At 47.9% G+C, this 25,203-nt stretch overlaps 1 protein-coding gene across 1 annotated transcript in view; it reads left to right on the top strand.

The window, feature by feature from the left end:
- The window catches only part of LOC129705367 (plectin-like), a 224,428-nt gene extending 206,127 nt beyond the window's left edge, over positions 1-18,301 (top strand). The window contains 1 exon segment of the mRNA XM_055648915.1: positions 1,516-18,301. Coding sequence (XP_055504890.1) covers positions 1,516-15,624 — 14,109 coding nt within the window. The 3' untranslated portion in view covers positions 15,625-18,301.
- The last annotated feature ends 6,902 nt before the right edge of the window (positions 18,302-25,203 follow it).

Here is a 25,203-nt window from a genome sequence, read left to right as displayed (position 1 = left end):
TAATGGCATGTGACACCTATATTATGAGGGGTTGTGTTGGAAGGAACTGCAGATGCTAGTTTAAACCGAAGATAGACACAGAATGCTGGAGTAACTCAGCCGGACAGGCAGCATCTCTGGAGCGAAGGAATGGATGATGTTTTGGGTCGAGACCCTTCTTCAGACTGATGTCATGGGAGAGGGAAATACATAGATAAGGAAGTTTAAAGTGTGAAACCAGGACATGGTAGATCATGGAAAATGTAGAATAGATCATGGTTGGCTAGGACAAGGTAACAACAAAGCAAACAGAGATAAAATGTACTCGGAGACAGTCAGACTGGTCAGAGAACTGGGAAAGGGGAGGGATGGAGAGAGGGGATAGCAGGGGTTACTTGAAGTAACCCTGACCTTAACGTATGATTGTGGTATTCTCCAAGGAGAAGGACATGGGGGACAGTGAGATCCGTGTGGACAATAGTAATAGGCAAGGGCAGTTTGAGATCAAGTAAAGGTAGTATTGGGCCTCTTATAGAGCATTAAGATGGATAAATCCCCAAGGCCCAATGGAATTGATGAAGTCTTTTGTTTAAGAATGGAAATAAAGATAAACTAGGAAGATATGGACAATCCAGGAAAATAATGGCCGATATGCCTCACATCAAAGGAAGATGTTAGAGGATTCTTCCAGACAGGATGTTCCAATTAGGAAGAGAATGGGCTAATTAGGGACAGTTAGTATGCATGGTTTGTCTGTTGTAGGTCATGTTTTACTAAGTTCATTGAGTTTTCAAGGAGGTGACAAAGGTGATCAATGAGAATAGGGCAATGGATATTGTCTATATGGATGTTTGTAAGACAGTCCCTTGTGTAGCTGATCCCGAAGATTAAGATGCTTGAGATTCACGGTGACATGGTTATTTCAATTCAGAACTGGTTTACTGTTAGAAGACAGGGGGTTGTGATGGAAGAACATTATTCAGGCTGGAGGTCTGTGACCAGTTGAGTTCCAGGTGGATCAATACTTGGACACACGCACACTCACACTAGTGTGTGTATATATATATATATATATGTGCGCACACACACGCACACTCGTGTATATATATATGTGCGCACACACGCACTCGTGTATATATATATGTGCGCACACACACGCACACTCGTGTATATATATATGTGCGCACACACGCACTCGTGTATATATATATGTGCGCACACACACGCACGCAGGCACGCACGCACACACACACGCACACACATATATATATATATATATATGATTTGGACATAGGTGTTGATTATTAGGCTTGAAGATAACACCAAAATTTGAGTCATCTGACATTGAGGAAGGCTGTCATAAAGGATAAAGTGGGATACAGATCGCCAACAGATATAGGCAGAGATATGTCAGATGGAGTTTGATCCGGGCATGTGGGAGGTGTGCACAAGGGCCACTGCTCACCTGCTTCTGGTGCTGGACGATGGTTGCATGCTTTGTTTTCACTGATGAGTTCCTTGTTCTTATTCGTGCAGATGGAGGCAGGGAAAAAGAAAGAAATTGTCCACACCACGCAGGTCCTTCAACAATCCTTTCTCAGTGAAAAGGAGCTGCTCATCAGAAAAGAGAAGATGATTGAGGCGGAGAAGCAGAAGTTGGAGCATCTATATGAGGATGAGCTGGAGAAATCCAAGTCTCTGAAGGATGAACAGATGAAGGAAATGAAGAGACTCAAGGACGACAAGGCCCGACTTCAGGATAGTATGGATGAAGCACTCAGGATGCAGAGAGAGGCTGAGGACCAAGTCCAGGAGAAGCAGAGAGAGCTTCTGGAAATGGAGAAGAGGAGACAGGAGAAAGAGAAGCAGCTGGCTGATGAGAACCAAGCACTCAGGGAATTGCTGGAGCAACTGAAAGCTCAGAAGCTTGAAGTTATATCCAAAGAGACCTCCAAAGTGCAGGCAGCGACTGCCCCCACTCTGGGAGCTCTTGCCAATGGTCGGGATGTGGTGGACTCTGCCCAGGAAAGTGCCGAGGCTGCGTTCTCCTTCAGTGGCCTGCGCCAGTCGGTGCCAGCCGCACGCTTACATCAGGTGGGCATTCTCAGCAAGAAGCAGTTGGACAAACTAAAGAAAGGATCCGTCTCTGTCAAGGATCTGTCACAGAAGGAAGATGTTCAGAACTATCTACAGGGCAAGAGCTGTGTTGCTGGCCTGATCATTCAGCCCTCAAAGGAGAAAGTCAGCATTTACCAGGCAATGAAAAGGGGACAATTAAAGCCCACCACAGCTACGGTGTTGCTGGAGGCTCAGGCAGCATCCGGCTTCATCATTGACCCGGCAAAGAACAGGAAACTGCCCGTCAACGAGGCCATCAGGGAAGGTGTGGTCGGACCAGAGCTGCAGGAGAAACTGCTCTCTGCTGAGAGGGCAGTGACAGGTTACAGGGACCCCTACACTGGCGACCAGATTTCCTTGTTTCAAGCAATGCAAAAGGACTTGATATCCCCAAGTTACGCCATCCGTTTGCTGCAGGCACAGATTGCCACTGGTGGTGTCATTGATCCAGTGAACAGCCATCGCATGCCCCTGGCCCAGGCATACAAACAGGGTTTATTCACTGAGGACATGAATAAAATAGTTGCAGGAGATAGTGACAATGCCAAGGCATTCTTTGACCCCAACACACAGGAGAACTTAACGTATTTCCAGCTCCTGGACAGGTGTCAGAAGGATCAGGAATCTGGCCTTTTTCTCTTGCCATTGACCGAGGGAGCAGAGACAAAAAAGGGAGGATATACCATGGAACAGACACACGACATCTTCAAAACAGCCACTGTATCTGTGCCAGTCGGGAAATTCTCTGGGAAAACCGTGACAATCTGGGATTTGATCAACTCAGAGTACATCACTGAAGAACAACGCCGGGACCTTATCCGTCAGTACAGGTCAGGAAAGATCACCATCGAACACATCATTAAATTCATCATTACCACCATTGATGAAACTGAGACCAAGAAGCAGCTTCTCTTCCCCGGACTACGGGACAAGGTTCCTGCCAGCGAGTTGTTGGAATCGAAGATCATTGACAAGAAGACATTTGATGGACTGCAGAAAGGAAAGGCAACACCTGAAGATGTGAGCAAGTTGGAGTCGGTGCGGAAATTCCTTCAGGGGTCGGAGAGCATTGCTGGAGTGTTTGTGGAACCCACCCAGGAGACAATGAGCTTCTATGAAGCAATGAAGAAGAACCTGCTGAGACCAAGAACAGCGGAGATCTTACTAGAAGCTCAGGCAGCAACAGGGTTCCTTGTGGACCCTGTGCAGAATCGCACCCTCACCGTCGATGAGGCAGTGAAGGATGGACTCGTTGGGCCAGAACTCCATGAGAAGCTACTGGCTGCGGAGAAAGCAGTAACAGGATATACGGACCCTTACACCGGGCGTAAGGTCTCCTTGTTTGAAGCAATGACAAAGGAACTGGTACCCAAAGACCATGGAGTTCAGCTCCTGCAGGCTCAGGTGGCATCTGGTGGCATCATTGACCCCAACACCAGCCATCGGCTGCCCATGGACGTGGCCTACAAGCGGGGAATGTTTGATGAGGAGATGAACCAGTTGGTGACCACTCCCAGTGAGAACACTAAGGGTTTCATTGAACCAAATACAGACGAACATGTCACCTACCAACAGCTGAAGCAGAGATGCAGAAGTGACCCTGAGACCAACCTTTCTCTGTTACCCCTGACGGAAGAAGCTGTGAAGAGAGTGGACCTTCACCCAGAGGAGGTCACCAAGGACGTTTTCCAAAAGGCTGTGGTGAGTGTCCCATCAGGAAAATTCGTTGGAAAAACCGTGACAATCTGGGAGTTGATCAACTCGGAGTACATCACCGAAGATCAACGCCGTGACCTAATGTGGCAGTACAGGTCAGGAAAGGTCACCATCGAACACATCATTAAATTCATCATCACCACCATTGATGAAACTGAGACGAAGAAGCAGCTGCTCTTCCCTGGACTGCGGGACAAGGTTCCTGCCAGCGAGTTGTTGGAATCGAAGATCATCGACAAGAAGACGTTTGATGGACTGCAGAAAGGAAAGGCAACACCTGAAGATGTGAGCAAGTTGGAGTCGGTGAGGAAATACCTTCAGGGGTCGGAGAGCATTGCTGGAGTGTTTGTGGAGCCCACCCAGGAGACAATGAGCTTCTATGAAGCAATGAAGAAGAACCTGCTGAGACCAAGAACAGCGGAGATCTTACTGGAAGCTCAGGCAGCAACAGGGTTCCTCGTGGACCCTGTGCAGAATCGCACCCTCACCGTCGATGAGGCAGTGAAGGATGGACTCGTTGGGCCAGAACTCCATGAGAAGCTACTGGCTGCAGAGAGAGCGGTAACCGGATATACGGACCCTTACACCGGGCATAAGGTCTCCTTGTTTGAAGCAATGACAAAGGAACTGGTACCCAAAGACCATGGAGTGCAGCTCCTGCAGGCTCAGGTGGCATCTGGCGGCATCATTGACCCCAACACCAGCCATCGGCTGCCCATGGACGTGGCCTACAAGCGGGGAATGTTTGATGAGGAGATGAACCAGTTGGTGACCACTCCCAGTGAGAACACGGTAGGCTTCTATGATCCAAACATGGATGAGAGCGTCAGCTACCAACGGCTGAAGGAGAGGTGCAGAAAGGATGCAGGGTCAGGTCAGCTCTTGTTGCCCTTGAGTGAGAAAGCAATATCATCGAAACTTGTTTATGATGAAGAGCAGACCAGAGATACTTTTGGGAAGACAACACTGTCTGTTCCAGCTGGCATCTACTCTGGGAAATCTGTCAGCATCTTGGAGCTTATTAATTCGGAATACTTTACCGAGGAGCAGAGGAAGGATCTGATTCGACAGTATCGGTCAGGGAAGGTGACAGTGGAAAAGATCATCAGAATTGTCATCACGGTGATTGAAGAGAAAGAAACAAAGAAAAAACCACAGCTTCTCTTCCCCGGACTACGGGATAAGGTTCCTGCCAGCGAGTTGTTGGAATCGAAGATCATTGACAAGAAGACGTTTGATGGACTGCAGAAAGGAAAGGCAACACCTGAAGATGTGAGCAAGTTGGAATCAGTGAGGAAGTCCCTTCAGGGGTCGGAGAGCATTGCTGGAGTGTTTGTGGAGCCCACCCAGGAGACAATGAGCTTCTATGAAGCAATGAAGAAGAATCTGCTGACACCCAGAACAGCGGAGATCTTACTGGAAGCTCAAGCAGCAACAGGGTTCCTCGTGGACCCTGTGCAGAATCGCACCCTCACCGTCGATGAGGCAGTGAAGGATGGACTCGTTGGGCCAGAACTCCATGAGAAGCTACTGGCTGCGGAGAAAGCAGTCACGGGATATACGGACCCTTACACCGGGCGTAAGGTCTCCTTGTTTGAAGCAATGACAAAGGAACTGGTACCCAAAGACCATGGAGTTCAGCTCCTGCAGGCTCAGGTGGCATCTGGTGGCATCATTGACCCCAACACCAGCCATCGGCTGCCCATGGACGTGGCCTACAAGCGGGGAATGTTTGATGAGGAGATGAACCAGCTGGTGACCACTCCCAGTGAGAACATGGTAGGCTTCTATGATCCAAACATGGATGAGAGCGTCAGCTATCAACGGCTGAAGGAGAGGTGCAGAAAGGATGCAGGGTCAGGTCAGCTCTTGTTGCCCTTGAGTGAGAAAGCAATATCATCGAAACTTGTTTATGATGAAGAGCAGACCAGAGATACATTTGGGAAGACAACAGTGTCTGTTCCAGCTGGCATCTTCTCTGGGAAATCTGTCAGCATCTTGGAGCTTATTAATTCGGAATACTTTACCGAGGAGCAGAGGAAGGATCTGATTCGACAGTATCGGTCAGGGAAGGTGACAGTGGAAAAGATCATCAGAATTGTCATCACGGTGATTGAAGAGAAAGAAACAAAGAAAAAACCACAGCTGCTCTTCCCCGGACTACGGGACAAGGTTCCTGCCAGCGAGTTGTTGGAATCGAAGATCATTGACAAGAAGACATTTGATGGACTGCAGAAAGGAAAGGCAACACCTGAAGATGTGAGCAAGTTGGAGTCGGTGAGGAAATTCCTTCAGGGGTCGGAGAGCATTGCTGGAGTGTTTGTGGAACCCACCCAGGAGACAATGAGCTTCTATGAAGCAATGAAGAAGAACCTGCTGAGACCAAGAACAGCGGAGATCTTACTGGAAGCTCAGGCAGCAACAGGGTTCCTCGTGGACCCTGTGCAGAATCGCACCCTCACCGTCGATGAGGCAGTGAAGGATGGACTCGTTGGGCCAGAACTCCATGAGAAGCTACTGGCTGCGGAGAAAGCAGTAACGGGATATACGGACCCTTACACCGGGCGTAAGGTCTCCTTGTTTGAAGCAATGAGAAAGGAACTGGTACCAAAAGACCATGGAGTTCAGCTCCTGCAGGCTCAGGTGGCATCTGGTGGCATCATTGACCCCAACACCAGCCATCGGCTGCCCATGGACGTGGCCTACAAGCGGGGAATGTTTGATGAGGAGATGAACCAGTTGGTGACCACTCCCAGTGAGAACACTAAAGGTTTCATTGAACCAAATACAGACGAACATGTCACCTACCAAGAGCTGAAGCAGAGATGCAGAAGTGACCCTGAGACCAACCTTTCTCTGTTACCCCTGACGGAAGAAGCTGTGAAGAGAGTGGATCTTCACCCAGAGGAGGTCACCAAGGACGTTTTCCAAAAGGCTGTGGTGAGTGTCCCATCAGGAAAATTCTCTGGGAAAACCGTGACAATCTGGGAGTTGATCAACTCAGAGTACATCACCGAAGATCAACGCCGTGACCTAATGTGGCAGTACAGGTCAGGAAAGGTCACCATCGAACACATCATTAAATTCATCATCACCACCATTGTTGAAACTGAGACCAAGAAGCAGCTGCTCTTCCCTGGACTACGGGACAAGGTTCCTGCCAGCGAGTTGTTGGAATCGAAGATCATCGACAAGAAGACGTTTGATGGACTGCAGAAAGGAAAGGCAACACCTGAAGATGTGAGCAAGTTGGAGTCGGTGAGGAAATTCCTTCAGGGGTCGGAGAGCATTGCTGGAGTGTTTGTGGAACCCACCCAGGAGACAATGAGCTTTTATGAAGCAATGAAGAAGAACCTGCTGAGACCAAGAACAGCGGAGATCTTACTGGAAGCTCAGGCAGCAACAGGGTTCCTCGTGGACCCTGTGCAGAATCGCACCCTCACCGTCGATGAGGCAGTGAAGGATGGACTTGTTGGGCCAGAACTCCATGAGAAGCTACTGGCTGCAGAGAAAGCAGTGACGGGATATACAAACCCCTACACCGGGCGTAAGGTCTCCTTGTTTGAAGCAATGACAAAGGAACTGGTACCCAAAGACCATGGAGTGCAGCTCCTGCAGGCTCAGGTGGCATCTGGTGGCATCATTGACCCCAACACCAGCCATCGGCTGCCCATGGACGTGGCCTACAAGCGGGGAATGTTTGATGAGGAAATGAACCAGTTGGTGACCACTCCCAGTGAGAACACGGTAGGCTTCTATGATCCAAACATGGATGAGAGCGTCAGCTATCAACGGCTGAAGGAGAGGTGCATAAAGGATGCAGGGTCAGGTCAGCTCTTGTTGCCCTTGAGTGAGAAAGCAATATCATCAAAACCTGTTTATGATGAAGAGCAGACCAGAGATACATTTGGGAAGACAACAGTGTCTGTTCCAGCTGGCATCTTCTCTGGGAAATCTGTCAGCATCTTGGAGCTTATTAATTCGGAATACTTTACCGAGGAGCAGAGGAAGGATCTGATTCGACAGTATCGGTCAGGGAAGGTGACAGTGGAAAAGATCATCAGAATTGTCATCACGGTGATTGAAGAGAAAGAAACAAAGAAAAAACCACAGCTGCTCTTCCCCGGACTACGGGACAAGGTTCCTGCCAGCGAGTTGTTGGAATCGAAGATCATCGACAAGAAGACATTTGATGGACTGCAGAAAGGAAAGGCAACACCTGAAGATGTGAGCAAGTTGGAATCGGTGAGGAAATTCCTTCAGGGGTCGGAGAGCATTGCTGGAGTGTTTGTGGAGCCCACCCAGGAGACAATGAGCTTCTATGAAGCAATGAAGAAGAACCTGCTGAGACCAAGAACAGCGGAGATCTTACTGGAAGCTCAGGCAGCAACAGGGTTCCTTGTGGACCCTGTACAGAATCGCACCCTCACCGTCGATGAGGCAGTGAAGGATGGACTCGTTGGGCCAGAACTCCATGAGAAGCTACTGGCTGCGGAGAAAGCAGTCACGGGATATACGGACCCTTACACCGGGCGTAAGGTCTCCTTGTTTGAAGCAATGACAAAGGAACTGGTACCCAAAGACCATGGAGTTCAGCTCCTGCAGGCTCAGGTGGCATCTGGTGGCATCATTGACCCCAACACCAGCCATCGGCTGCCCATGGACGTGGCCTACAAGCGAGGAATGTTTGATGAGGAGATGAACCAGTTGGTGACCACTCCCAGTGAAAACACTAAAGGTTTCATTGAACCAAATACAGACGAACATGTCACCTACCAACAGCTGAAGCAGAGATGCAGAAGTGACCCTGAGACCTACCTTTCTCTGTTACCCTTGACGGAAGAAGCTGTGAAGAGAGTGGACCTTCACCCAGAGGAGGTCACCAAGGACGTTTTGCAAAAGGCTGTGGTGAGTGTCCCATCAGGAAAATTCTCTGGGAAAACCGTGACAATCTGGGAGTTGATCAACTCAGAGTACATCACCGAAGATCAACGCCGTGACCTAATGTGGCAGTACAGGTCAGGAAAGGTCACCATCGAACACATCATTAAATTCATCATCACCACCATTGATGAAACTGAGACCAAGAAGCAGCTGCTCTTCCCTGGACTGCGGGACAAGGTTCCTGCCAGCGAGTTGTTGGAATCGAAGATCATCAACAAGAAGACGTTTGATGGACTGCAGAAAGGAAAGGCAACACCTGAAGATGTGAGCAAGTTGGAGTCGGTGAGGAAATACCTTCAGGGGTCGGAGAGCATTGCTGGAGTGTTTGTGGAGCCCACCCAGGAGACAATGAGCTTCTATGAAGCAATGAAGAAGAACCTGCTGAGACCAAGAACAGCGGAGATCTTACTGGAAGCTCAGGCAGCAACAGGGTTCCTCGTGGACCCTGTGCAGAATCGCACCCTCACCGTCGATGAGGCAGTGAAGGATGGACTCGTTGGGCCAGAACTCCATGAGAAGCTACTGGCTGCAGAGAGAGCGGTAACCGGATATACGGACCCTTACTCCGGGCGTAAGGTCTCCTTGTTTGAAGCAATGATAAAGGAACTGGTACCCAAAGACCATGGAGTGCAGCTCCTGCAGGCTCAGGTGGCATCTGGTGGCATCATTGACCCCAACACCAGCCATCGGCTGCCCATGGACGTGGCCTACAAGCGGGGAATGTTTGATGAGGAAATGAACCAGCTGGTGACCACTCCCAGTGAGAACATGGTAGGCTTCTATGATCCAAACATGGATGAGAGCGTCAGCTACCAACGGCTGAAGGAGAGGTGCAGAAAGGATGCAGGGTCAGGTCAGCTCTTGTTGCCCTTGAGTGAGAAAGCAATATCATCGAAACCTGTTTATGATGAAGAGCAGACCAGAGATACATTTGGGAATACAACATTGTCTGTTCCAGCTGGCATCTACTCTGGGAAATCTGTCAGCATCTTGGAGCTTATTAATTCGGAATACTTTACCGAGGAGCAGAGGAAGGATCTGATTCGACAGTATCGGTCAGGGAAGGTGACAGTGGAAAAGATCATCAGAATTGTCATCACGGTGATTGAAGAGAAAGAAACAAAGAAAAAACCACAGCTTCTCTTCCCCGGACTACGGGATAAGGTTCCTGCCAGCGAGTTGTTGGAATCGAAGATCATTGACAAGAAGACATTTGATGGACTGCAGAAAGGAAAGGCAACACCTGAAGATGTGAGCAAGTTGGAATCAGTGAGGAAATTCCTTCAGGGGTCGGAGAGCATTGCTGGAGTGTTTGTGGAACCCACCCAGGAGAGAATGAGCTTCTATGCAGCAATGAAGAAGAACCTGCTGAGACCAAGAACAGCGGAGATCTTACTGGAAGCTCAGGCAGCAACAGGGTTCCTCGTGGACCCTGTACTGAATCGCACCCTCACCGTCGATGAGGCAGTGAAGGATGGACTTGTTGGGCCAGAACTCCACGAGAAGCTACTGGCTGCGGAGAAAGCAGTAACGGGATATACGGACCCTTACACCGGGCGTAAGGTCTCCTTGTTTGAAGCAATGAGAAAGGAACTGGTACCAAAAGACCATGGAGTTCAGCTCCTGCAGGCTCAGGTGGCATCTGGTGGCATCATTGACCCCAACACCAGCCATCGGCTGCCCATGGACGTGGCCTACAAGCGGGGAATGTTTGATGAGGAGATGAACCAGTTGGTGACCACTCCCAGTGAGAACACTAAAGGTTTCATTGAACCAAATACAGACGAACATGTCACCTACCAACAGCTGAAGCAGAGATGCAAAAGTGACCCTGAGACCAACCTTTCTCTGTTACCCCTGACAGAGGAAGCTGTGAAGAGAGTGGATCTTCACCCAGAAGAGGTCACCAAGGACATTTTCCAAAAGGCTGTGGTTAGTGTCCCATCTGGAAAATTCTCTGGGAAAACCGTGACAATCTGGGAGTTGATCAACTCGGAGTACATCACCGAAGATCAACGCCGTGACCTAATGTGGCAGTACAGGTCAGGAAAGGTCACCATCGAACACATCATTAAATTCATCATCACCACCATTGATGAAACTGAGACCAAGAAGCATCTACTATTCCCCGGACTACGGGACAAGGTTCCTGCCAGCGAGTTGTTGGAATCGAAGATCATCAACAAGAAGACGTTTGATGGACTGCAGAAAGGAAAGGCAACACCTGAAGATGTGAGCAAGTTGGAGTCGGTGAGGAAATACCTTCAGGGGTCGGAGAGCATTGCTGGAGTGTTTGTGGAGCCCACCCAGGAGAGAATGAGCTTCTATGAAGCAATGAAGAAGAACCTGCTGAGTCCAAGAACAGCGGAGATGTTACTGGAAGCTCAGGCAGCAACAGGGTTCCTGGTGGATCCTGTGCAGAATCGCACCCTCACCGTCGATGAGGCAGTGAAGGATGGACTTGTTGGGCCAGAACTCCATGAGAAGCTACTGGCTGCGGAGAAAGCAGTCACGGGATATACAGACCCTTACACCGGGCGTAAGGTCTCCTTGTTTGAAGCAATGAGAAAGGAACTTGTAACCAAAGACCATGGAGTTCAGCTCCTGCAGGCTCAGGTGGCATCTGGTGGCATCATTGACCCCAACAACAGCCATCGGCTGCCCATGGACGTGGCCTACAAGCGGGGAATGTTTGATGAGGAGATGAACCAGTTGGTGACCACTCCCAGTGAGAACACTAAAGGCTACATTGAACCAAATACAGACGAACATGTCACCTACCAAGAGCTGAAGCAGAGATGCAGAAGTGACCCTGAGACCAACCTTTCCCTGTTACCCCTGACGGAAGAAGCTGTGAAGAGAGTGGATCTTCATCCAGAGGAGGTCACCAAGGATGTTTTCCAAAAGGCTGTGGTGAGTGTCCCATCTGGAAAATTTTCTGGGAAAACGGTCACAATCTGGGAGTTGATCAACTCAGAATATTTCACCGAAGATCAACGCCGTGACCTTATCCGACAGTACAGGTCAGGCAAAGTAACTGTAGAGAAAATCATTACAATTGTGGTAACAATCATTGAGGAACGTGAGGTGAAGAGAAAGCCACAAATTACTTTTGCTGGTCTAAGGGACAGGGTTCCTGCCAGCGAGTTGTTAGAATCACATATCATCAACAAGAAGACGTTTGATGGACTGCAGAAAGGAAAGGCAACACCTGAAGATGTGAGCAAGTTGGAGTCGGTGAGGAAATACCTTCAGGGGTCGGAGAGCATTGCTGGAGTGTTTGTGGAACCCACCCAGGAGACAATGAGCTTCTATGAAGCAATGAAGAAAAACCTGCTGAGACCAAGAACAGCGGAGATCTTACTGGAAGCTCAGGCAGCAACAGGGTTCCTTGTGGACCCTGTGCAGAATCGCACCCTCACCGTCGATGAGGCAGTGAAGGATGGACTCGTTGGGCCAGAACTCCATGAGAAGCTACTCGCTGCGGAGAAAGCGGTAACAGGATATACGGACCCCTACACCGGGCGAAAGGTCTCCTTGTTTGAAGCAATGACAAAGGAACTTGTAACCAAAGACCATGGAGTTCAGCTCCTGCAGGCACAGGTGTCATCTGGTGGCATCATTGACCCCAACACCAGCCATCGGCTGCCCATGGACGTGGCCTACAAACGGGGAATGTTTGATGTGGAGATGAACCAAAGCTTCTGTGATGCTCGTGATGATGCCAAGAGATTTATTGATCCCAACACTACGGAAGAAGTCACCTATCAACAACTGAAGAATAGGTGCATTTCTGATCCCGGAAGTGGTCTGTACCTCTTGTCCATGACGGAGGGAGAAAAGTCCAGAGTTGTTGAAAACCCAGTCTACAGCGCGGCTCAAATGCAGAAGGAATTTGAGAACACAAAAGTGGAAATTCCTTCAGGGGCTCTGGGTGGGAGGTCGATGTCAGTGTGGGAGATCTTACAATCTGAATACATCTCTGAGCAGGAGAGGACCAGGCTAACAAGAGAGTTTCAAATGGGAAAGCTCACCCGAGAGCGTTTAGTGTTGATAATCATCGAGATCATAGAGCGTGTAGAAATTTACCATGGATACGAGATGATCAGCTTCCACAGCTTCCGGGGCAACGTTTCTGCAGATCACCTCTACGCCTCAGGAATTATTGATCAGGAGACGCTCAGGAAACTGAGGGAGAGGCAGCTGACAGTGCAGCAGGTGTGTGAAATGGAGAAGGTGAAGATGTTCCTGTTTGGCACAGGCGCTGTTAGTGGTGTATACAAGGGTGCTGTCAAGGAGGTGTCAAGTCTGTATCAAGCCATGAAGAAAGACTGGGTGAAACCAGAGGTGGCACTTTCTCTGCTTGAGGCCCAGGCCGCGACTGGCTTTATTCTGGATCCAGTGAAGAATGTGCGCCTGACGGTGGACGAAGCTGTTAAGGATGGCGTGGTGGGTCCTGAGTTCCACGACAAGCTGCTGTCGGCAGAGAGAGCTGTCACTGGCTACCGGGACCCGTACACTGGCAAGAACATCTCGCTCTTCCAGGCTATGAGGAAAGGGCTGATTGGGAAAGACTACGCAATTCGCTTGCTTGATGCTCAGCTGGCCACAGGAGGAATCATTGACCCGCAGTACAGCCATCACCTGCCTCTGGAAGTTGCCTTTCAACGGGGTTACCTGGACCGTGAGACCTACAACCTCATCACAGACCCAGCCTCAGGGACACAAGGATTCCTTGACCCCAGCACCGACGAGCTGTTAACTTACACTCAGCTGCTGGCAAAGTGCAAAACTGACGAAAAGTCAGGCCACCGTCTTTTGAACTTGACCGACAGGAAACGGTTAATATTCAAGGGTCTACGCAAACAGATCACCATGGACCAACTCCTAGAATCAAAGATCATTGAAAGTTCCGTAGCTGAGAGACTGGAGCAAGGTGAAACCACTGTGGAAGAAGTTAGTGACAGTATCAGGAAATATCTGGAAGGCACCAGTTGTATTGCAGGAGTGTTTGTCGAGGCCTCGAAGGAGAGACTGACCATTTACCGGGCTATGAAGAAGGGCATGATCAGACCTGGGACTGCCTTTGAACTGTTGGAGGCCCAAGCGGCAACAGGCTATATGATTGACCCGATCAAAAACATGAAGCTAACTGTTGCTGAGGCTGTCAAGGCAGGAGTGGTGGGCCCAGAGTTTAAAGAGAAGCTCATGTCAGCGGAGCGTGCTGTCACTGGTTACAAAGACCCATATTCAGGGAAGCTGCTGTCTCTCTTCCAAGCTATGCAGAAAGGTTTAATTGTGAAAGACCATGGGATCCGCCTGCTGGAGTCACAGATCGCCACGGGAGGTATCATTGACCCTGAGCACAGTCATCGTCTCCCGGTAGAGATGGCCTATGAGCGCGGGCTGTTTGATGTGGAGATGAACAAGATACTGTTAGATCCAGGTGATGATACCAAAGGATTCTTTGATCCAAACACAGAGGAAAATCTCACCTACTTGCAGCTGATGGAGCGGTGTATGGTGGATTCGGACACTGGACTCTGCTTATTGCTACTGAAGGAGAAGAAGCGAGAGAGGAAGACTTCTTCCAAGTCCTCAGTCCGCAAGCGAAGGGTAGTGATTGTAGATCCTGAGACAGGCAAAGAAATGTCCGTGTATGAGGCTTATCGTAAAGGACTGATTGACCATCAGACGTACACCGAGCTGTCTGAGCAGGAGTGTGAATGGGAGGAAGTAACAATCTCTTCATCAGATGGTATTGTAAAGTCAATGATCACGGACAGAAGATCTGGGAAACAATATGACATTGACGATGCTTTGGCCAATGGTTTGATTGACCAAGGGTCTCTGGACCTGTATCGCTCAGGGGCTTTGTCCATCACTGAATTTGCTGACATGTTATCAGGAAACATGAGTGGATTCCGCTCGAGATCTTCCTCAGTTGGATCTTCATCTTCATACACAAGCCAACAGTCCAGCCCAATGAGAAGCCACGTGGTTGCCTGGAGTGACCCAGTGGAGGAGACTGGTCCAGTTGCTGGCATCCTGGACACTGATACCCTGGAGAAAGTTTCCATCACAGAAGCAATGCGCCGAAACCTGGTGGACAACATCACTGGCCAACGCCTGCTAGAAGCTCAGGCATGTACTGGGGGAATCATCGACCCCAACACTGGAGAGAAGTATTCGGTCGCAGATGCTGTGGGCCAAAACCTGGTCGACAAGATTATGGTGGACAGGATCAATCTGGCTCAGAAGGCTTTCCATGGGTTTGAGGACCCCAGAACCAAGTCGAAGATGTCTGCTGCCCAGGCCTTGAAGAAAGGCTGGCTGTACTATGAAGCTGGCCAGAGGTTCCTGGAGGTGCAGTACCTGACCGGAGGACTGATTGAACCAGACGTGTCTGGACGGGTTTCCTTGGACGAAGCTTTGGGGAAGGGCACCATTGATGCCCGCACGGCACAAAAGCTAAGGGATGTTGGGGCCTATGCAAAATATATCACTTGCCCCAAGTCCAAACTGAAGATTTCCTACAAGGACGCAATGGATCGATCCATGGTTGAGGAAGGATCTAGTCTGCGTCTGTTGGAAGCCTCTTCACAATCCTCCAAAGGATACTACAGCCCCTACAATGTGGGCGGGTCTGGTTCTTCGGCAGGATCACGATCAGGTTCCAAAACAGGATCCAGAACAGGCTCCAGACGAGGGAGCTTTGACGCTACTGGATCTGGTTACTCCATGTCCTTCTCCTCCTCCTCCTACACATCCTCCAACTATGGGCGGAGGCTGCCAGCCAGCATCCCTGGGGGCAAGGCACTGACTTCCCCTCAGTCCCTCTTCAGTCAAGGAGAGAGCCCAGCATAGGTTGCCAGAGGTGGCAATCATGCAATGCCAGCCTCCCCACCTCAGACCCACCACCCTGCTCTGCAACTCGAAACACCTCCAGCAGTCGCAGTTTAACGGCGAGCAACAGAATCACTACAGGAAGTTGTGCAAATAAATTCATTTACATTTTGCATCACCTCAGTTCCTCTGAGTTTTAAATAATATTGGAATTTACAATGGATCAGCTGGAATGTTGTGCACATGTTTGGACTAAAGGATCTATTTATGGGAATTATTTGAGTGTGTGTGCCGTTCCACTGGATGGTCCTGTTGCTTTTTGCAGAGCAAGGTGGACTAATCCCGAACCACTGCTGCCAGCTCCCACAGAAGCCTGGGAAGATTGTAATCTCGCAACTGTAAACCTTCTCGATGAATGCACTGACCACAACGTGCCCAGCTTTTTCTGCCTGTCACCAGACAAATGCTGCAATTATTAATTGAACTGTAATAAAGACAATGCTGTTAATCCAAATATTAATAAGGTGCGTCTCTCAAAACTCTGCTCAGACTGGGACCCCCATATTGTGGGAAGAGTCGATAAAGTTTCCTCGCCACCTTTGCACTGATTCAGCTCGAGGAACCATCCGAGGTAATTGTGACTCCCTGTGCAAACCAAAACCACTCCATAAAGACCAATCAGCCGCCTGTCCCAAGGCAATTCCTGCATCGATCTGTCTCAGCAGAGGCCCTCCCCCTTCAAACAGGGCTAGAGCACAACAGGTGAGCACCCCTCCCTCAAGCTCTCTACCCCCTCCCTGACACTCTGACCTTTGCACCCCCACCCTGACCCTTGCACCCCCTCCCTGACACTATGACCCCTACACCCCCTCTCTGACACTCTTACCCTTGCATCCCCTCCATGACACTCTGACCTCTATACCCTCACCCTGATACTCTGACCCTTACACCCCCTCTCTGACCCCTATACCCCCTCCCTGACACTCTGATCCTTGCACCCCCTCTCTGACACTCTGACCCTTGCACCCCCTCTCTGACACTGACCCTTGCACCCTCTCTCTGACACTCTGACCCTTGCATACCCTCCATGACACTCTGACCCCCTATACCCCCTCTCTGACACTCTGACCCTTGCATCCCCTCTCTGACACTCTGACCCTTGCATACCCTCCATGACACTCTGACCCCCTATACCCCCCTCCCTGACACTCTGACCCTTGCACCCCCTCTCTGACCCTTGCACCCCCTCTCTGACACTGACCCTCGCACCCCCTCTCTGACCCCTACACCCCCTCTCTGACCCTTGCATCCCCTCCATGACACTCTGACCCCTATAACTCCTCCCTGACACTCTGACCCCTATACACTCACTCTGACCTTTACACACCCTCCCTGCCACTCTGTCCCCTATACCCTCTCCCTAACACTCTGACACCTCTCCCTGACAATGGATAGATTTGAGGAGAAATGGAGGGGCCTCCATGTGTGGTCTCCTCCCAGCAGATGTGGGAACTTCATTCAGAAAGCACAGCAGGTAATGAGAGCTGTGGTTGAAAACCTAGAACAGTACAATAAAGAAACTGGCCCTTGATCCCACAATGTTAGTGCCAAGCATGATGCCAAGTTAAGCTAGTTTAGTTTTTTGTCATGTGTACCGAGGTTGCAAATCTCCTCTGCATACTCGTGATCCATATCCCTCTATTCCCTGCATATCCACGTGCCTATCTAAAAGCCTTTAAACACCAATATTGTATCTGCTCCACCACCACCCCTGGCAGCGTGTTCCAGGCCCCCACCACCCTTTTAGATACATAGATAGATACATAGACAATAGTTACAGGAGTAGGCCATTCGGCCCTTCGAGCCAGCACCGCTATTCAATGTGATCATGGCTGACCATCCACAATCACTACCCCGTTCCTGCCTTCTCCCCATATCCCTTGATTCCGTTAGTCCCAAGAGCTCTATGTAACTCTCCTTGTGCCCATTGCATCTCCTTTAAACGTTGTTCCATCTTAAAGCTATGCCCTCTGGTCTTTGACATTTCCACTAAAGTTTCTGACTGTCTTCCCTACCTGTGCCTCATGCCTTGTTGAGTTCTACTGTGCTATTTGAAATGAACCCATCTGAAGTGTGGAGGATTTTAGCCTGTCTTCCCGGTGAAGCCTGGTGCCATGATGGCTGCTCCTTCCCTCTATATGTTGCCGAGTGTGTTGTTTACCTGTCCTGAAGGCTGATCCCTTGTTACTTCCCATGAACATCATGCTGCAAGGTAACAAGATTGCCGTCAGACAGTGAAACCTTCACTCAGACTCAGGAACATTCCGGATACTTGGCCAGGACAAGTAAGGAAACACAGGGACCGTCATTATTCCTCGCACGACTCTGATCCCTGAGGATTCAGTGTCCAATACACGCTGATCACAGCAACCTTCACCTCGGGATGAGCCCTGGATCTACCAGTTTATCCCTGGTCTGAGCATCTCCCAGTTACTGTTTTATGGGTGGATTACTTTGCTATGCATGCTCTACTAACCTGTCAGGGAATCTTAATATATATGTTTATATTAAAGCAGTGAGTTTAACAAAATAACTAATTGTACTCCAATTCGAATCACCAACCACTGTACAGAAGATAACCTGTTACAACCGCCTCAATGTAGAGGCACAAATAAAAGAGAAATTAATATATATACAAGTGGCCAATGATTTGACCAACTGACACCATTACACTGAATGGGTCTATTGCTGTAAAACATAGGGGTACAATATTGGTGAGGACGGGTCTTTCACTGCATAACACGGGTACAGTGCTGGTGGGGTCAGGTCATGTTCTATAACATTGGGGTACAGTACTAGTGGGACTAGTTGCTGCATAACAGGTACAATACCAGTGGGGGCGGGCCTGTTGCTGTATAACACTGGGATACAGTACTGGTGGGGGCGGGTGTGTCACTACAACACGGGCACAGTACCAGTGGGGGTGGGTATATCACTACAACACTGGGATATAGTACCAGTGGGGGTGGGTATAGCACTACAACACTGGGGTACAGTAACGGTGGAGACGGGTCTGTCACTACAATATGGGTACAGTACCAGTGGGGACGGGTCTATCACTACAACACTGGGGTACAGTACCAGTGGGGACGGGTCTATCACTACAACACTAGGGTACAGTACCGGTGGGAATGGGTCTATCACCACAACACTGGGGTACAGTACCGGTGGGGACGGGTCTATCACCACAACACTGGGGTACAGTACCAGTGGGGGTGGGTATATCACTACAACACTGGGATACAGTACCAGTGGGGATGGGTATATCACTACAACAGCACTGGGACGGGTCTATCACTACAACACTGGGATACAGTACCGGTGGAGACGGGTCTATCACCACAACACTGGGATACAGTACCGGTGGGGGTGGGTCTATCACTACAACATGGGTACAGTACCGGTGGAGACGGGTCTATCACTACAACACGGGCACAGTACCAGTGGGGGTGGGTACATCACTACAGCACTGGGATACAGTACCGGTGGAGACGGGTCTATCACCACAACACTGGGGTACAGTACCAGTGGGGGTGGGTATATCACTACAACACTGGGATACAGTACCAGTGGGGGTGGGTATATCACTACAACACTGGGATACAGTACCAGTGGGGGTGGGTATATCACTACAACACTGGGGTACAGTAACAGTGGAGACGGGTGTGTCACTACAATATGGGTACAGTACCAGTGATGGTGTGTATATCACTACAACATTGGGGTACAGTACCAGTGGGGGTGGGTATATCACTACAACACTGGGGTACAGTACCGGTGTGGACGGGTCTATCACTACAACACTAGGATGCAGTACCGGTGGCAATGGGTCTGTTGCTGTATAACACTAAGGCAATGGTGGGAACGTGTCTATCACTACAACACTCGGATGCAGTAACGGCGGGAAGGGGTCAATCTCTATAAAAAAGGAAGATAGATTCTAAGGGAAGTAGGAGGCAACTGTGGCTGAAGAGAAAGGGATAGAATAAAACTAAAAGAAAAGATGTATAACACAGCAAAGAGTAGCTAGAAGCCAGAGGATTGGGAAACTTTCATAGGACAACAGAAGGAAACAAAATGGGCAATACGGGCTGAAAAACTGAAGTACGAGGGGAAGCTGGCCAGGAATATAAAGGACAGTAAAAGCTTCTTTAGTTTTGTTAAGGGAAAAAGAATAGCAAAGTCAAATGTGGGTCCCTTGAAGGCAGACACAGGTGAAATTATTATGGGGAACAAGGAAATGGCAGAAGAGTTGAACAGGTACTTCGGATCTGTCCTCACTGAAGAAGACACGAACAATCTCCCAGAAGTACTGGCGGACAGAGGATCTAAGGGGGTCGAGGAACTGAAATAAATTTTGCCTGACTTCGGTGGTGGGAAAGATGCTTGAGTCAATTATTAAAGAGGTAATAATGGGGCATTTGGATACCAATAAAAGGATTAGTCCGTCAGCATGGATTTATGAAAGGAAAATAATGCTTGACTAATCTGGAATTTTTTGAAGATGTGACAAGTAAAATGAATTAAGGGGCCAGTGGATGTAATGTATCTAGACTTTCAGAAAGCTTATCAATGGTACACAAAACCTACTCACGAATTGATTATTTTTTAGTAGATACGAAACTAATTCCATTTACATCAAATGCCAAACACCATAGTAGTATCATTTCAGATCATGCGCCATTAACCTTCTTCTTAATAATAGAAGGAATGACCAATAAAAAACCGTTCTGGAGATTTAATCCCCAAATTGTAAACAACCCTCATATTTGTGCATATCTAAGACAACAGATGGAATTTTTTTTTGAGACCAATGATACACCAGGTATATCACCCTCATTACTATGGGAATTCTTTAAGGCATTTATCAGAGGATCGATAATTTCATATCAAGCGTTTCAAAATTAAAAAAAAGACGGAACAATTGAACTTGGAAGAAAAAAATTAGACAATTGGACTTAGACAACGCCAAAGACCCAACTATGGATAAACATTAAGATATTAATATTGAAATTTAAATTGAATAGAATCTTATCTGAAAGAATCATTAGACTATTCCAAATCACAAAACAGGAAAATGTTGAATTCGGCGACAAGCCACATAAACTCTTGGCACGACAAATGAAAAAACGGGAATAGGAACATACGATTCCGAAAATTTGGTCAGATAAAGGGGAATTGATAATACTACCCAAAGATATTAATAAAAGATTTGCTCAATTCCACCAATATTTATATATATCAAAAACATCAACAGATAGTAGTAAAATCACAAATTTTTTGGAAAAGTATAATCTCCCAAAACTTCATGTGAACAGGAAGAATTAGGATCTCAAATTTCAATTAATGAAATAGAAGAGTCAATAAAGTCTTTGAAGAACGGTAAAACACCAGGACCGGTAGGATTTAGCAATGAATTCTATAAAAAAAATAATTTCTCCACGTCTACAGAAACTTTACACATATGCATTCAAAGAACAGAAACTACCAGAAACACTAGCACAGTCGACTATAACACTAATACCTAAAAAGGATAAAGATCTAGAGGACCCCGGGTCATATAGAGCCATTGCATTATTAAATACTGATCAGAAAATATTAGCCAAACCCTTAGCAAGAAGACTAAGCAAATATGTTAGTAAATTAATAAACCCGGATCAAATGGGATTTATACCTAAGAGACATTAATTTAATAATTTGAGACGTCTCTTTAACATGATGTATTCATATAAGATAGAAGAGGAAGACTTATCAATTATTTCATTGGATGCAGAAAAAGCATTCGATCAGGTGGAATGGGAATACCTTTTTAAAGTATTACAAACATTTCAAATGGGAGATAATTTTATCTTATGGTTAAAATTACTATATGATAAGCCCACGGCTAGATTACTGACTAATAATATATTCCCGAAATTTCAACTATCCAGGGGCAATAGACAGGGATGTGCCTTATCACCCCTTCTATTTGCCCTGGCGATAGAGCCCTTAGCAGAAAATATAAGAATGCACCCTAATATCCACGGTTACAATACTAAAAACTCTAATAATAAAATATCATTATATGCAGACGATGTATTATTATACGTTACAAAATCACAAATTAGTATACCAAATTTATTAAACTTAATAGAAGAATTTGGTTCCTTTTCAGGATACAGAATAAATTGGAATAAAAGCAAAATAATGACGATAAAACCTCAAGACTCAACACATCTTTTAAAATACCCATTTAGAATTACTGCAGAAAGATTTAAATATTTGGGTATTCAAATTACCAGAAAATATAAAGCTCTATTTAACGCAAATTACTGCCCACTCCCTCTCCCTCACTCTCTCCTTCCCTCTCTCCCTCTCCCCCCTTTCTCCCTCTCCCTCTCCCTCTCCCTCTCCCCTCTCCCTCTCCCCTCTCCCTCTCCCTCTCCCCCTCTCTCTCTCCTCCCACTCTCCCTTCTCCCATACCTCCTCTCCCCCTCTCCCCTCCCCCCCACCCCTCCCCCTCTCCCCCCTCCCTCTCCCTCTCCCTCTCCCTCTCCCCCCCCCCCCCCCTCACCCAGTGACTCAGCGGTCAGGCTGCATCTCTGGAGATAAGGTGACGTTCCGGTCGAGACCCTTCTTCAGACTGAGAGTCGGGGACAGGGAAACGTGAGATGTAGAAGATACTGAATATCGTTCAAATGAATGAAAGATATGCAAAAAACAACGATGATCAACAAAAGGTGAAGCCCACAATGGTGCATTGTTGGCTGTGGGGTAGCTGATATCAAGTTATACAGACAGTGAGACTCAAAAGGATGACAGTGAAACTAGAACAACAACTAGGGTGGGGCATCGACGGACAGAGATGGAATGCCGGGGTTACTTGAAGTTAAAGACATCAATTTTCATATCGCTGGGTTGTAAGATGCCAAAGCAAAATATGAGGTGCTGTTCCTACAATTTTCATTGGTCCTCACTCTGACAATGGAGGAGGCCCAGGACAGAAAGGTCAGTGTGGGAATGGGAGCGGTAGTTAAAGTGTTGAGCAACCGATTGTGTAGGCCAAGGCGGACTGAGCGGAGGTGTTTAGCGAAGCGGCCACTGAGCCGGTGTTTGGTCTCACCGATGTATAATAGTCCACACCTGGGACAATGGATACATGGATGAGGTTGGAGGAGGTGCAAATGAACCTCTGCCTCACCTGAAAGCACAGTTGGGGCAGTTTGACAGATTTGTGATTAGTATGTAAGCGTGTCACGGGTTATGGGGAGAAGACAAGAGAATGGGGTTGAGAGGGAGAGTTAGATCAGCCATGATCAAATGGCTGAGTAGACATGATGGGCTGAATGGCCTAATTCTGCTCCTTTAACATGAAATTCCCTTCCCACTCCCTTCCAAAATCCTCACATTGTCTCAGGGAATGTCACACCCGTTCCATCTCACAATTCTTCTCTTCCCGACTGGCTCACTCTCACTCCCTCCAGCTCCACCCCTCTCTTTCATATCTCTCCCTTCCTCCTTTCCTCTCAATCCTTCCAGCTCCACCATACCCCCGATATCTCTCTCTCCCTCTCACTCTGTCGTGACATCCCCCATAACTCCCTTCATTCACAGTTTTCCCCTCTCTCAGCCTCCTCTCAGATTTCCCCTCCTTCCTGTACTCTCTTGGCTCTTTCCTCTGATCTATTCCCAGGCCTCTCCTTGCCCCTTGTGTCTTCCACCCTCTACCGCCCCCAGTGGTCTGATGATGCAGGACAACGAATGAAGGAAACTGCGGATCTGACAAGTTGGGAGATGGAGGAATAGATATGTAGACAGATTATTGAAAGATGACAAAGTAACAGGGTTGTCTTTGTGGGTGACTTTTAAACTTCCCCAATATTGACTGGGGCTTGCTCATTACCAGAGACTTAGATGGGCAGAATAATTGAGGTATATTCAAGAGGGTTTTGCGAAACAGTATGTGGATGGTCCAACCAAAGGAGGGAACATGTAGAAGGGCCAAAAGGGTCCATGAAATGGCTCCGGAGAGTCGGATTAAAGAATGTCCCAAAGCTTTTTATCCGTACATTAAAAAGAAGAGGGTGGGCAGTGAGAAGGTAGGAGCCCTCAGGGATACAGGGGGGAGACAGAGGATATACGACGTTCACCAAAGGGAAGGACATGGAGGACAGTCATTGTGGGGCGAAGGGCCAGTGGGACAGGCAGCATCTCTGGAGAGGAATGGCTGACGTTTTGGGTCAAGACCCTTCTCCAGAGATGCTGCCTGCCCGCTGAGTTACAACAGCAGTTTTAAGTCTATCTTCGACTTAAATCAGCATCTGCAGTTCCTCCCTACACAAAATTAATCTTTGGCTTAGTTTGGAGATACAGCATGGAATCTGGCCCTCTGGGTCCACGCCAACCATCGATGACACATTCACACTAGTTCTATATTAACCCATGTTCACATCCACTATACACCAGGGAGCAATTTACAGAGGAAAATTAACCTGCAAACCCGCATGTCTGGAATGTGGGAGCAATCTCTAGCATGCAGAGGAAACCCACATGGTCAAAGGGAGAAGGTACAAACTCCACATAGACAGCACCAAGGTCTGGATTGAACCCAGGTCTCTGGCACTGTGAAGCAGTGGCTCCACTACTTCCCACTAATCCCATGTCCTGCTGTATTCTTGGTTATCGATAACTGCACCAATTTCCCTTCCATATCAACTGATCGGTTTTATGTTACACCACAATCCTCACTCCATATCCACTTTGAAAATCTATAACCCCCTCCCTCACCCTGGTTCTGAGGAAAGATTGTTGAATTGAAATGTTAACTGGTTTCTCTTGCTACAGATGGTGCTCAGCTGCCGAGTTCTTCCAGCATTTCTGTTTCTGTCCCTCAGTCAACATATTCATGACTGATTAACTCTCCCAAGCTTTCTGCTCTTGTACCACATCCTCTCGACAGGCACTGCTATCTGTCAAAGTCCAACAGGTCATAATAGGAATGGAATGGCATATTAACGTGATAGCTAACTGTAAGATCAGCACCCCCCTGTGAAATGTTGACGTTTCAGCAGATTCCTGGTCAAAGCACCTTAGAAAAGGTACTGTATGGTGACATTGGAAAGATTCTATTGCAAATCAAATGATACATCATATTTAAGAATAAAGGTGAGGCCATTTTATACTGATGAGAAAAAACCTTTTCACCCAGAGAGTTGGGAATTTGATGAATTCTCTGCAAGAATTTCATTGTCATATCTGGGACACATGACAATAAACTCTCTTGACTTAACTTGATGACCATAGAAGGCAGTAGAGACCAACTCACTGGATTTATTTAAAAGAGAGTGTAGGAGCCATTAAGCTAAAGTCAGTTTATTTTTAGTGTTTTATCTGTCCGTACTTTTATAGATGAGATTTGATACGTAGAAGGGGGGTGTCTATTTCTATCGGAGACTAGCATAGACTCACAGATTGGGAATCTGTGAAGAACGGTGTGAAGAAGGGTGTTGACTCGAAACATCACCTATTCCTTTATTCCATAGATGCTGCCTCACCCACTGA

Source organism: Leucoraja erinacea, chromosome 2 (genome assembly GCF_028641065.1).
Source record: "Leucoraja erinacea ecotype New England chromosome 2, Leri_hhj_1, whole genome shotgun sequence".
Taxonomy (NCBI): Eukaryota; Metazoa; Chordata; class Chondrichthyes; order Rajiformes; family Rajidae; genus Leucoraja; species Leucoraja erinaceus.
The sequence above is the reverse complement of the archived record's forward strand: the minus strand, read 5'-3'. Positions and strand labels throughout refer to the sequence as shown.